The 14,938-nt window shown below is 31.6% G+C and overlaps 1 protein-coding gene across 1 annotated transcript in view; it reads left to right on the top strand.

The window, feature by feature from the left end:
* Window positions 1–14,564, top strand: part of LOC108781677 (lisH domain and HEAT repeat-containing protein KIAA1468 homolog) — a 31,400-nt gene extending 16,836 nt beyond the window's left edge. Inside the window, 8 exon segments of the mRNA XM_018549726.1 lie at window positions 7,623–7,953; window positions 8,383–8,572; window positions 8,692–8,815; window positions 10,350–10,620; window positions 11,213–11,348; window positions 13,176–13,375; window positions 13,533–13,794; window positions 14,261–14,564. Of these exon segments, the coding sequence (XP_018405228.1) occupies window positions 7,623–7,953; window positions 8,383–8,572; window positions 8,692–8,815; window positions 10,350–10,620; window positions 11,213–11,348; window positions 13,176–13,375; window positions 13,533–13,794; window positions 14,261–14,408 (1,662 nt within the window). The 3' untranslated portion in view covers window positions 14,409–14,564.
* Window positions 14,565–14,938: the final 374 nt, after the last annotated feature.

The following is a 14,938-nucleotide window of genomic DNA, read 5'->3' as shown; positions in this document are numbered from 1 at the left end:
GGGGGAGGGGCGAGTGGAGGAGGTTCGGTGGGCCAAAGATGGTGGAGGTGCGAGTGAATGGTGAGAGAGGATGTTGAAAAGTTTAAAAATGCGGACAGAGAAGAAGGAGAAGGAGAAGGAGACGTTTCGTAATTTTTCATTAAAATCACCACTTTTCGACCGCTTATATCTCCATAACGGCTTGACCGATTAAAAATTTTTTTGGCTCAAATTACTCGTGGCGATGCCGCTTTTCAAGACATATAACGTTCGATTCAAAATTTTTTATATTTTAGTAATTATGCACCTCCCAAAAATGGACTTTGGTGGCTCGGGATAAGAGACTTGTAGCGTCTCAGAGTTTTTGAACATGGCCGGAGACGCTACCGCGTCTCCTGATACATATAAATTCACGCGTAATTATATATAAGCAACTAAGATCCAGCTAGACTGTTATAGGCTTTGTATTCGTATTAGTTATGTTATTACATTGACGGTCTTTAAAGTTTAAGATCTGAACGTTTGTTTGTTGTCTTGATAGTCATATCAATCAAAAAGAAATGATCATCATCGTTGTAACAAACTTTTTATAAATAACAATAAATCCAAATTATTCATTATGTACTACAAGTTATAACTTATTAAGATATGAAGAATTAAACATTGTTTTAAATGTGTGTGAAATAATAATTTAAAATATAGAAATTATAGAAAAGAATCTAAATGATGTACACAGAGAAATAGACAGTAAATAAAAGTGAAGATGATCCAAATCAGGGACTGAAACATGTAATGTCTTGACGTATATTTTTATATTTTTTTAAGTATTTGGTTTTTGTTAATTTGTAAATTTAACTTAATAATATTTTATATCTTAAAATTGATATAAAAATTATAACTGACTCTTACATGTCTTTATTCTTATTATTAATTTTTTTTTTACAGACAAAAGTCTTTTACTATTTATTATTTTGTTTTTATAAATTTATATATAGTGTGTTTATTACTAAAAAAAAACTTGGACAACCTGAAATTTTTATTTTATTTTTTCTACATGGCACACTTTATCCACTTGGGAACGTTTTATTTTTGAAAATCAGAAATTTTACTCAGGAAATTTTTAAGACTTTATCCTTAAATTAAAATTCTATCTTTTTTTAGAAACATTGTTTCTTTAATAAATTAAACAGAGAGTCAGGCTCCATAAGAATAAATCTAACTAAACAAATTAATGCCAATGAGAACAGGTTGTTCGTGTCAATTAATAACATTTATTAAAAAAAAAATATATATATATGTAGAGAATTTCTTATACTCTCTCTATTTTACGTTATTTTAATTGGTATTACACGGAAAATTTTAAGTATTCCCGTGAGATCAGGAAAGACCGGGTTACAAAGCGACCACACTGAGATAATCGTTAAATTAATTTAATTAAAGTCAGTCAAAAGAAATACAATTGAAGTCTTAGTCAGGGAATGGAAAGTTACTTTTTAAAAGTAACTAGTTACAGTTACTCGTTACCGAGTAAAAAATGTAACTAGTTACAATTACAGTTATCGCTTTTTAAAAGTAACTCGTTACAGTTACCGTTACTTGAAAAATAACTTTTCGTTACTTTTCCGTTACTTTTTTAAAATCAATTTAAAAATGTACTTTTGCATTTTTTTTTTTTATATGTAATACTGCGACAAATATATAGTTTTATTTAAAAAAAAAAAAAAAACAATGTAGAATGGCTCAAATAATAAATTAAATAAAAGTAAAATGAGAAGAGTTACGAGCCAAAAATGAAACAGTTTATTTCCGATAAGAACGACGATGACAATGTAATTAAATGTATAAATATATATTAGAACAATACATAGATAAAACAAGATAAAAACAAACGACGTTTCGACACTTATTGTCATCGTCTTTTAAACTGTTTCGCTTTTTGGGTTCATAGCCCTTCTCATTTTACTATTATTTAATTTATTTTTTAATTTTTTTTAAACACAATTTTGTAATTCTAAAACCTGTAAAATATGCAGCAAACTGAAATATTTGTATGTCCTATGTATTACATAGAAGATAGAAGTGTAAAATAATTACTGAATCATAACGGCCGAATGTCTAAGGGCTTTCAAGTCTTATTGATAAGCGCTATAGATAGCATGTATCCAATCGAACCGTGTTTAATCGTGTGCAAAGTAACGACAAAAGTAACTGTAAATTTCGTTACCGTTACCCAAAAAATGTAACTCGTTACAGTTACAGTTACCAAAAAAAGAAAGTAACGCAGTTACCAGTAAAGTTACCAAAAAAGTAACTTGTAACTGTAACTTCGTTACAAGTAACGAGTTACTTCCATTCCCTGAGTCTTAGTATACACGACGATAATATTTCAGCCAAATATCGTTTAGGCTGCCGAAAGAAAAAACGACCGGCGTCAACAACGGTTCTAGAACGACTCTCTTTGCTTGCTCCGATTCGACTGCTTATCGCGGATCATCTGTGTCTGTTCGTTCAACATATTTACATTTTCGTAGAGGCCGTTACACGTCAATTTCCCTACATATATATAAATGTAAACGTTTCGATCTTAGGTTTGGGTCCTCTTCAGTACAAAGTTGAATAGACAATGATTAAACTATACGCAAAGATGGTCAATACGTTATGTTTGTCCACTCACTAATTAATAAAATATAAATCATTTTTTGTTAATTAAATGAATAGTTACAGTCATATTGAAAAAATTTTATCTTACAGTGAAGAAACAGTGAATCTGAAATAGTTGTACTGAAAAGAACCCGAATGTAGGGTTGAAACATTTACATTTATATGTATATTTTTAAATAAGTGCTATTAATTCATACGAACAACCTGTGATGGCTCTCATTAATTTGTTTAATTGTTTCTTTAATCACTTATTCTAATTTATAATTTTTTGGTAATGCAAAATATCGATAATCTGAGAATATACAGACACAATTACACGTATGTATGTCTCACGTGTGTATACATATCATGAATTTAAAAAAAAATTCAAGATAATATAGTAGAAGTGAATATATAACAGAAAAGAATAGTGTACTGATACTATACGTGCGTTGCGAAACTTGTTGATAGTGCTGATAGTACTGTTTTTTCATTAATATCGATTCTGCTGTAAGTCAGTCATATTATTACCTTTTTCACGAAAGTAAATCCTAGAGAACTGCTGACTTTCAACCACTTCCGAGTAATTTTGCATATTTTCAGTAGTGCAAGCTGAGTAATGGCGACTCACGATTAAGATACTGTTTAAAGAAAAAAATGAAGATTTTTATTAAAAATACTCAAAATTATAATATGATACAATTATTATATTTTAATATTATTTGAAATTTAATTTGAGATATTTAAGAGATTCTCATCGTCATCATTTAAAGAATTTTCGGAAATACTTTCTAATATAACACTAAATATAACACTCTGAATACCAATTAAAATCGGTATTATACTTGCCATTAGTAATACAATATCACGAAATTTCCTGCTTTAAGTAAAAACTGACACGTAAAACAGATAACAGAACATAACACAAGCACGGAATCACGTGGAATCTATAAATTAGCATCATCATCACTCCTTTTATCTCCTTTATATGGAGCATAGGACGTCTACGAGTCTCCTCCATCTTACTCTATTTTGGGCAATCGTTTTTATTTCTGCCCAGCATTTTCCAATAGATTTAATTTCATTATCTATTGTTCTCCTCCAAGACATGGCAGGTCTCCCTCTTTTGCGCTTTCCTTGCGGATTGTATTCCATAGCCATGCGAGCTATGTTATGCGGATCTTTTCTTAGAGTATGGCCGATCCATTTCCATTTTCTGCGGCGGATTTCAGTGCCTATTTTTTCTTGCTTGGAGGCGCGCAGTAGTTCTTCATTAGTTGGCAAGTTTGGCCAGAACAGTCTCAGAATTCGTCGCAGACATTTGTTCAAGAAGACCTGAAGTTTGTTTATCAGTCCATCTGTGTTTTTCCAGGTCTCGCAACCGTATAGCAGCACAGATTTGATGCAAGCATTGAATAAACGAAGCTTATGTATGTTAGACATCTTTGAGCTTCTCCATATTTTATTAAGTCTGAAGAAGGCTTGTCGGGCCTTGTTTATTCTTTTGCTAACATCGATGTTGGTTCCTCCGTCTTTGGCAATTACGCAACCAAGGTATACAAAGTCGTTGACTTCTTCGATTGTGCGTCCTTCAATGGAAATAGGTGTGCTTATGTTTGTTCCAATACGCATTATTTTTGTTTTGTTGGTATTGATCTTTAGTCCAACTTCTGCAGCGTATCTTTGAAGTGCTGAAATTCTCCCCTGTGCATCTTTGTGTGTATGAGATAGTAACACGATGTCGTCCGCATAGTCGAGATCGTCAAGTCGGCGAGTCAGCAGCCACTGTATTCCGCCTGTTGTTTCTTGATTGCATTTTTCCATCACCGTATCCAGTACCATTAAGAATAGCATCGGTGATAGAATGCAGCCTTGGCGTACACCTCTTCTGATTTGGAAGGAGGGGCTCAGTTTTCCTTTGAAGAGAACACCGCATTCCGCGTTATCATATAATTCTTTTATTAATCTTGTTATTTGGGCTGGTATTCCAAATTTTTCTAGTGTTTTCCATATAGCCGGCCAAGTCACGGTGTCAAATGCTCTTTCAAAGTCCACGAAAGTCAGATACAGTGGTGAGTTGAATTCTGCTGCTTGCTCCACTATAATTCGAAGGCTGCTTATATGATCTATGCAGCTGTGTCCCGGGCGGAATCCTGCTTGTTCTTTTCTCAATTTTTCATTGACGTGCGCTGTCATTCTCTCGCGGATGATTGACGCTAGAATCTTCGTAATTGTATTCAGTAGGGTTATTCCTCGCCAGTTCTTACATTCACGGAGATCACCTTTCTTTGGAATTGTGATGATTATTCCTTGTTTCCATTTCGCCGGGATGCTGCCTGTGTCCCATACTTCTGTTATAATGGGGGCAAGTGTTTCCGCCGCAAATGATGGATCAGTTTTAAGTAATTCCGGTGCGATGCCGTCACTACCTGCGGCTTTGTTGTTCTTGAGTTTCTTTATTGCTAATCTGATTTCAGCAACTGATGGTGACTTTGTGCTGATACGAGATGATGTTGTATAGTCTATGTCGCAGTTATCTATTGTTGGGTCGTCGTGTTTAAAGAATTCTACCCATCGATTAAGTTGTTGTTGTTCCGTAGTGAGAATATGGCCATCGCTGTTCTTAATTTGTGGAATGCTTGTAAAATGGCCGGTGATCCTCCTGATACATTGGTATGTTTTGCGCACGTCCTTTTGTTCCGCCGCCACTTCAGCGTCATTGATGATGTTTTCTTCGAATTTACGACGATCTCTTCTTGCCATTTTCTTAATTTGTTTTTCTATGTTGTTATATCTTGCAAGGGTTACATCACTTCGGACCTGGTTTAGTTGTTGATTTAATGTTCTTCTTTGTTCGATTAATTCCCAGGTTTCATTCGTGATCCACATTTTACGGGTACTGTTTTTGATCCCGATGACTTCATTTGCGGATTCTACGTATGCTTTTTGCACTAATTCCCATTTTTCCTTCGCACTTATTGTAGGACTGATATTATTAACTTTGGCTGTTACAGTTTCACAGAAGTTCCGACGTTCGCCTTTATTCTTGAATTTTTCGATATTAAATTTCTTTTGTTTTGTTCTTGTTGTTATTATATTCATTGTTCTTATGCGTATTTTTGCCACGACTAGCTTATGGTCGCTATACATGTCCGCACTACGCATTGTTCGAACATCTAGAAGAGACTTCAGGTGTTTCTTGTCAATTAGCACGTGGTCGATCTGGTTACGTGTTACTCCGTCTGGTGCTTGCCAGGTATATTTATGAATGTCCTTGTGCGGGAATCGCGTGCTGCCGATGAAAAGTCGGTTGGCCATGCAGAGATCAATTAATCGCTCGCCGTTGTTATTGCGTGCTTCTCCAAGTCCATGGCGACCCATTATTTCATCGAGGTTGTTATTATTATTGCCGATTTTCCCGTTAAAGTCACCCATGACAAGTTTGATGTCTCTTTTGTGCGTTGAGGCGATTGTGGACTGCAGTTGGTTGTAGAAATGATCTTTTTCGCTGTCGTCTGCTATTTCCGTTGGTGCATAGCATTGAATGATTGTTATATTGCGATTTTTGGCTCGGAAACGAGCGGTTATTAATCGGTCGGAGACTGGATTCCACTCCATTAATGATTTTTTAATTTTAGTGGATATAACTATTCCAACTCCATTAATGTGGGTGGTTGAATTGCCCGAGTATATCATGTAGTGATTGTCTGACGTTGTAATGTCCCCGCTGTTCTTCCACCGCACTTCGCTGAGACCTAGGATCTTAATTTTACAGCGTGTCATTTCTTTGCTTAGTTGTGCCAAACGGGATGCCTGTGCCAATGTCCGGATGTTCCATGTGCCAATTCGTATACCTTTTTGATAGCTAAGGTTCATTTCCGTTGTATCCGTCCGATATCCGAGGCTCGTATTCGTTTCTCGAATTAGCTTGTTTCGGGTTTGTGGGTGATTGGCCCACAGAATCCTATCCAGCCGTCAGAGTTATACTAACTGTCGGTCGGCCGGAGCAACCGGTGATGGCCGTTTTTGTTATTATTTTTATTTAGGAATTCTAGCTGGATTTGAACTCGGGATCTTTGGCATGGGAGGCAAATACTTTGCCAGTGCGCTACGGCCACCACATATATAAATTAGCATACTAATAGATTAAGTTATAAATATCACAAACATATACTAGTATGTATTGGAAATATAGTTCGATTTTTATTACTATTGGAAGTGCTGCGAATTTTGGAACGACTACTAAAATGTAATGATTTTAGTAGTGATATTTTCAACACTATTTAGCACACTTCGGAACGCACCTTATAGCTTTGAAGTTCATTGACACAGTGTTGAAAAACTATAATGCATCTAACGTAAACTATGAATTTTCAGCGTTGGCAGCGAATTTTTTTAAACAGTATTGTGCCTTCTCTATATTATCCTATAGAGATAGGGAGCGTTTTTACAGTTCCAATTGTAGAAAAAGATAGACATAGGTTCTTATTTTAAGATTGTCTTTAATGTCTGAAAATCCTAATAGCTTTTTTTAATTATTTTAAAACATCTTAAGACTATACTTAACACAGTCTTAAATCTAAGACCCGATTAGCCATAATCTTATGAAAAATCTCTGTCTTCTACTAATTTACAATATGTAGCTTGCCAGGAGGTTTGCGGGTTATCGCCGTGTCTTTCTTCATTTTTCATTAAAAACCGTACCGTTCACGAAACGTTGGCATTAAAAATGAAGAAAGACACGGCAATAACCCGCAAACCTCCTGGCATAATTGAAGAAAATATCCGTGAAAGCCTCAAAAGCGTAATATGTAGCTTGTTTGTACTGCTTGTACTCGCAATTTATTTCAAAATTGTATTAAAGAATTTTCTAATTTTAGAATTTTCTAATCTGGAATTTTGAATAAAAATCCCTGAAAAACATTCGATAATTTTTTTACAAGAGTTTAAAATAAACATTTTGCTATATTTTTTATTGATACATTGTTACATAAAAATTGCAGTGCGAGGAATTGGTATTGACGGCACTTCACGACACGACATCGATAGTCATTGAGACAGCATCGTCAGTATTATTACCAGTTTTGGCACAGTGGGCATTATCCCTGAAGAGGTTGCATTTAAACCTTTTACCACGTATAATTTCGAAAGTTAAAAATCAGCTGAAGCCGACCCACTCACAGACTTCGCCAAACAAAAAAGACTATGTCGACGAAGAGAAATTGATGCCGTCGATCAGTATTCTGCAGTGCATCTTACCTTACACAGTGTTGTGTGTTGCCAATACTGATGCAGTGCGAGGCTGCATCAAAGATGATACGTCACCAGACTTGTGTGAGTTATTAGAGGAAGTAAAGACCAAATAGGAATTATATTTAAATTATTGCACGATGAAATAAATGATAGTCAAGTAAAAAAAAAAAATGATATAACTATTAGATTTAAAAGTTTAGAAATTAAAAAATAAAAGTTACATTAGATTTGAAATAAAAATAAATAAATTTATATACTGATTTGGAAATAAAAAGTGTATAACACATCTGAAGAATTTGTCATCTATTATATATGAATATGAGTAAAATATATTAAAAGTATTTTAATATTTATAGATTTTTTTAGTAGAAAAATTTTGTATTTTATATATATATAAGGGATTTAAAATTCAAACATTTTGTTAAAAAATTTTTAGTAGTTTTTGTATAAAGCTCATAAGCTCGCACAAAAACAAAAGCACAAAAGTTTTCTAGAAACTTTGTGGTGCAGCCGAGGAATTTCTGGCGTTGTGTCACTCTAATATCATCGACCCGAGAATATTCTACGAGGATTCCGTCGACGTTGGTGTTCTTCTCAATTATTATCAATATGTTATTTAATTTTTACGGGAATTAAATTGAATATCAATAAATCACGATTTTATTTCAGTATCGGAAAATAGAACAATAAAATTCTTGCTGTTCTGAAGCTAATAATATTATATTTTATTATAATATTATATTTTATTAAAATTATAAATTGTTTTATAAAAATTGTTTTAAGATATTGATTTCGAAGTACACTTGCATTCTCTTTTAGAGTATTTCAAGTTTTGGATATGGTGAAATCTGTGGACGCAACTCAGGAAAACGTTCTAAAAGCCCTTCTCACGTATATTTATTCATTGTGCATAGGTTTTGGGAAATATATTACACAATCAAGGGTAAGTATAAAAGACCATTTCTAAATAGAAATATTATTAAAGTATATATTTTTAATAACTCTGATGACTAAGATGTATCAACTTGTAAATTACTTTTAAATTTTTGTGTGCTTTAGATTCTTCAGATTAGATAAGATATTTATCTTTATTCTTGAATTTTTTTTAATTTTTAATTTCTTAAAATATTTTTTTAAGTATTACTTTTATAAACAAATTTGAAAAATAAAGGCTATGAATCAACGCAAGATGTATATTACTAATATTAAAATTTAATAATATAATTTTAAATTTAAACGTTTCAATCTACACTAGATCATATTCAGTGTAGTGAATAAATTTAAATAAAAATACAAATAAAGTCATTATCTACTATATAATCTACTATCTATATTATTGTTTTTTTAACCTTTTAACATAATCGATTTAACATAAAATTAAAGCTAATATATAATCTATTATTACGATCGAAAATTTCTGCTTGTAATTCCTCCACAATTCATCCTCGGGTGATAATTAAGTTCTTATAGTAAAGACTCCGCTTTGCCAAATGTATTTTGCAATTTTAACTTGGTGATCCGCAATCTTATTGTCGTCAGTAAAATGTTAAATTTAATTGTCAGCTGTATAAAATATTAAATTGTTAACTATATATAAAATATAAAATTGATATAATAGTAAATTTAATAAATAATTAAATTAATGTACCAATCATACCTTTTGAATAGTTTTGAAAAAATTACAAAGGTTCACTTATTGTCAAAACTATATATTATTTCTTTTCAACCATCACAAAATAAGACTTAGGTAACTGTTCGAAGATAAAGTGAAAAATGACATAATGGAAACATATGATAGAGAGATATTATGGAAAGGGAAAATTAAGTAGTGGGAAGGAAAACAGGAAAGAGTGTAAAATTAAGGAGGGGGTAATAATCAATTTACATCAATTTTATAATTTATATGTATACAGCTGACAATTAAATTTAACCCGTTGTGGTTACACTGGGTCTAGATCCAGTGTAACCATTACGTTATTTTTTGGAGGTGTAACAACGGGTTAACATTTTACTGACGACAATGATAACATTGCGGACTACCAAATCAAAATTTCAAAATGACATTTGGCGAAGCGGAGTCTTTACTATAAGAACTTAATATCACTCGAGGAAAAATTGTGGAGGAATTGTGAGCTGAAATTTTCGATCATGATAGTAGGTTATATATTAGCTTTAATTTTATCGATTATGTTAAAAAGTTAAAAAAAAAATAATATAGATGTTTATATATTATAGTAAACAATGTGACTTTATTTGTATTTTTATTTAAATTTATTAACTACACTGAATATAATCTAATGTAAGCTGAAAACGTTTGAAATTAAAATTGTATTATTAAATTTTAATATTAGCAATATACATCTTGCGTTGACTTATAGTCTTTATTTTTTAAATTATTGTCCAAATATACCAACATTATTAGTCTAATATTATTTAAGTTATGCGCTTAAAAATTTTATAAATAAATATTATTTCAGATACAGACAATATTTTCCTCAGCAGTATCAGAACTTGAGAAACAATTGACAGTTTTATCGGCAAACAAGAAGAATATGAGTCTTTCATTGATCTCAAGTTACTTAGTGATTCTAAGTACTTTTGATTTCACGGAGCTCGCAAATTATTTCAAACAATTTCTCGTAGTTTTATCTATGAGCGGCACTAGTATATCTTGTTTGCAAATCGCTGCTAGTATTTTATGCACTCGTGAACAGACACAAGAATACGTGCTTTCTAGTCTATGGGATGGTTCGTGTCTTTTTCTATTTTATATCTCTTTGTATTATTATTACTAATTATTTTGTAAAAGAAATAGTGCCGAAGCTTATAATAAATGAAAATATTATAAGATTTGGAAAATATTATTTATAATTTAAACTATAATTGTTTTATTAAAAAAAATTCTTTTCTAGAATTAAAATGTATATATAGGAGCCATTTTAATTTAAATAGCCAATTTTTGAAAATCATGCGATTTTAGAGAAAAATATTTCAGGCAAAAATTATGAGGTTTGAAGGGGAACATAAGAGATTGGTTTGACCTTGAATGATGCCACTAAAGTCAAGATCACTTTGAATTTTTTTGGAATCCCCCATTTTTCATTGCATATTCTTGTAACTTATATATTTCGAGAGATTATATATAAAACATTATAACAAAATGTTTTATATAATAATATATGTTAAATATTATTTTATTACATTATATTATATTTTATTAACGAAGATTTTATTATAATTTTATATTTTCTCCTAGGACTGATATATGTATTTTTATATTATAATGTTCTGCAGAATATTTTTGAATTATAGTAACAAATTTAAAGTTTTTTCTTTACAGGTGTAATGCATCAAAGGCCCTCTGTAAGATGTGCAACAGCAACACTATTCGGTTCCATTATAGGGCACATTTCAGATCAACTAGCGAACACCAAGATCGTACCAGCCATTGTAACACTTGCCAACGATCCTGAAGTGTGAGAGATCTCCTATTTATGCATGCATGTATCTGAAATTCCATTTCATTTCTTAATATACTATTAGTTCCTTATAAAATCTTTGTCACTCCAAAATCCTTGAACGTATAAGCTATAAACTTAAGCTATCTATCTAATGTAATTTTCAGAAAATTCCATAAATGACTAATACTAAATAAATGATAAAAAGACGGATTAGGACTCTTATCATATTTATTTCACAAAAATTAATAAATATTGCAGATGCTAGTTTGTAAAATTACAAGATTTAATTATATTATTAGATTTACATTAAGTATATCGAGACAAAGAAAAATTGAGTGTAACAACATATATAAAGATTCTGTTATAATTATAATAGATATTTCAGCTATCTTTTCAAGCTTTTTTCAGATATTCAAGACAGAAAAGTTAAACAGAAAATTGCAACAATATCGTTAGTTAGTTATCATGCTAACGAGTCAATCTAAAAACCATAGAATTGTTCGTAGAACGCAGTTGAATGACCAAATGAATATGAAGGAAAATTCTGGAAATTGTGAACATTAGAACTGCAAGCGACGCACAAAAAATTTTAATAGAAAAAGAATCAGTGTCTGTCTATAGTAGTCTATTAACTACGTTCAATTTAATTACTTTGACTCTATCTAAGAAATTTTATTTTTGTGAATTTTACTGACTCTGATTATTAATAATTTTCTATTAAAATGCTCTATGCATTACTTACAGTTCTAATATTCATAATTTCCAAAAATTTTTTCAACATAATCATTCAACCGTTCTGTGAACAATTTTCAATATATTTAATGTAAATCTAATAATATAATTAAATCTTATAATTTTGTGCACCAGCACCTGCGTTAACTTTTATATATCTTTATTTATACTGATACAAAATTATTTACTTTAAAATATATATGAATCATTTTCGGAATATTAAGGGTCGACAGGAGTGACGGGCCAAGTCCGAATTGACTTTGAAGACCTCACGTGGTAGGACCTTGAAGCTCTGCATCATTTTTATAATGCCTTTTTTACAAGAAAATAACTCTGTACGAGCCTTCAGGAGCTTTTTCTGATTACGAATATCATAATTAAAACACGATTCATGTTATATTTTAGCCACAATTTCAGTATAAAGGTATGTATTTATAAGTGCAGAGCTAGGTCAGTTATGCTCATTTTTCTTTTCGAAGAAATATTACTTCTTTATAAAACCTGTTGGGATTTCTTTGTTATACTACTAGGAAGGCTCGTACAGACCCGGGATTTTGCAAATTGATTCTTGAAAATTTTTTTAAATAAAATTATGTGTACACCTTACTTGCACTATAGTACACTTCGGGCACAGTATAAGTAAGTACAGTAGTTTCACTCCGTGTCGGTACCTTTGATCTATGTGTCCTACAGTCAGCCATGTTGTTGGTTGTGTGAGGCCTTTGTTTTTACTGCACACATCGACACCACAGTGACACACAGTGACACAGTATCCATACGTGACATCGACGCCATGATGAAAGTTGTGCGATTCGCGCACCCATAAATTTTGGAGAGTGAAACTACTGTACTTACCTATACTGTGCTTCGGGTGAGATATCAGAACAAATTATTTTTTTCTCTTTTTAAAAAAAAAATAGCTCTGTACGAGCCTTCAGGAGCCTTTCCTAATTACGAATATCACAATTAAAACGCGATCCATCCAGTATTTTAGCCGTAATTTGGAAATAAAAAATTCATCTTCAACTAGAGGTCTCCATGGGTCTTTCCTGTCGACCCTTAATATTTTTTATTTTGTGCCATATGCAATAATTGAATAAATAACTTTAGTGATGTACGTTGTGCTGCAATCTCCACACTAGGCCGAATAATAACGGAATGCAAGGTGAGGGAGGCACGTGATAAAGGACGTTTAACATTGGAAACAATCGCAAAGGATTTTCAAGAATTCTCTCAAACTTTAGCAACATCGTTAGTATCCACGTTTGCAGTCATCGCTCCTACTTGTCCGCAAAGTTATATAGAAGACAGTACGTTATTTTGTACAATATGTTTTATTTAATTTGAGAAATACATTCTCAAACATAAAAGAATGGGATACAAATTTTCTATCTTAATTTTGATAAAAATTGCTTTTATTATTAAAATGTCTTATTGTCTTATGTTATATTGAGCTATTAATTACAGTAATAGCGGCGCATTTATTGATGATTGCATCGTTCGCACTTCAACAGAGCCACAAAATCGAATTAATAAACGCGTTGGTGGAGGCATATTCTGTGCTAGTTTACTGTCCGTTAAGTAGTCAATGCGTTTCTGTAGTAATACTACCGGGATTAAGACATCTTGAGACACTGGTAAATCAGTGTCTACCTCAGCAAAGAGATGCAGTGCGTTCTCTAATCAGAGAAGCAGAATCCAGACAAGATTTATCAAAACCAATAGAGAGGTATTGAATAAAAATTTTATTGAATAATAATTTTAAATAATGTGTTAAATGTATTTAATAGTGTTTGTAATAAATTAAGAATTAATAATTTTAAATAACTATACGTATAATACAAATACATTATTAAACATTAATATATTTCGATCCATATTCAGAACGCGTTTTTATTGATAAAAGCGCGCTCTGAAATTCTATAGTATGCATAACGTAAACTATAGCATGTTAGAGCGCTAACATCGTTGTAAGCACGTTCTGAATACGGGCCTTTATATTTTATTACTAAATCTAATCTATATTTACGATAGTCTTTATATAAATCTGGTTAATTTCTGATTTTTTATATTGTTGAATACTTTTCTAAAAATATTACATATCAACTCTCATTAACTAAAAAGTTGCAACACTTTTTTTGATAATATGTTATATATAAGTATTGAACATCTGTAAAAAGTTATTCTCACTTCAGGACACTCTCAACAAGTTCCGGACTTTCCCTATCGATGGCAACGGTAAATGTTGGTCAAGGTGTCGAGGACATGCGTCAGAGGATGAGCAAGATCTTTCAACATAAAACTAGATCATCTGGCATACCGAGTATTTTCCGCAAGAAATAAATTGATTTTTGTCTTGTAGCGAAATCGTGACAAAATCGAGTGTCACATCAGTGAAAGGCTCGCAAGAGCAATCAATAAGATTGTTAGATATAAATGTATAATGTTGTTTTAACGAATGTTAACTTATTTTTTTATTGTGCTAGCTTTGTAAGTGTGTTGGACGTGTAAATTATTATTTAAATATTAACATGATCTAAAGAATTTATAAGTGAAGAATATGAATATCTTTTATTTTGATAGAACTCTGATATTCATTCAGTTAGTGTCTATGCCTTTTCAGCATCTGACATTTTTCTTATTTTCCAACGATTCTCATGCAGCTCATCCATATTTATGGCCTTATTGCAACTTTTCATATTTTATAATAATAAAATAGTAACAAATTTATCGTAAATTCACAACGGATGTTGTCAAAATTAAATAATTTTGTTATACCATTTGTTAACAATTAACAGTTATTATTTATAAAAAAAGAAAAGTTATTCATTAACAACAAACGTCCGACAATAATTAATTATTAAAAAAACAGA

This window comes from Cyphomyrmex costatus, unplaced genomic scaffold (assembly GCF_001594065.2).
Source record: "Cyphomyrmex costatus isolate MS0001 unplaced genomic scaffold, Ccosl1.0 scaffold87, whole genome shotgun sequence".
Lineage (NCBI taxonomy): Eukaryota > Metazoa > Arthropoda > Insecta > Hymenoptera > Formicidae > Cyphomyrmex > Cyphomyrmex costatus.
Note: the sequence above shows the minus strand (reverse complement) of the source record. Positions and strands in the feature narration are given on the sequence as shown.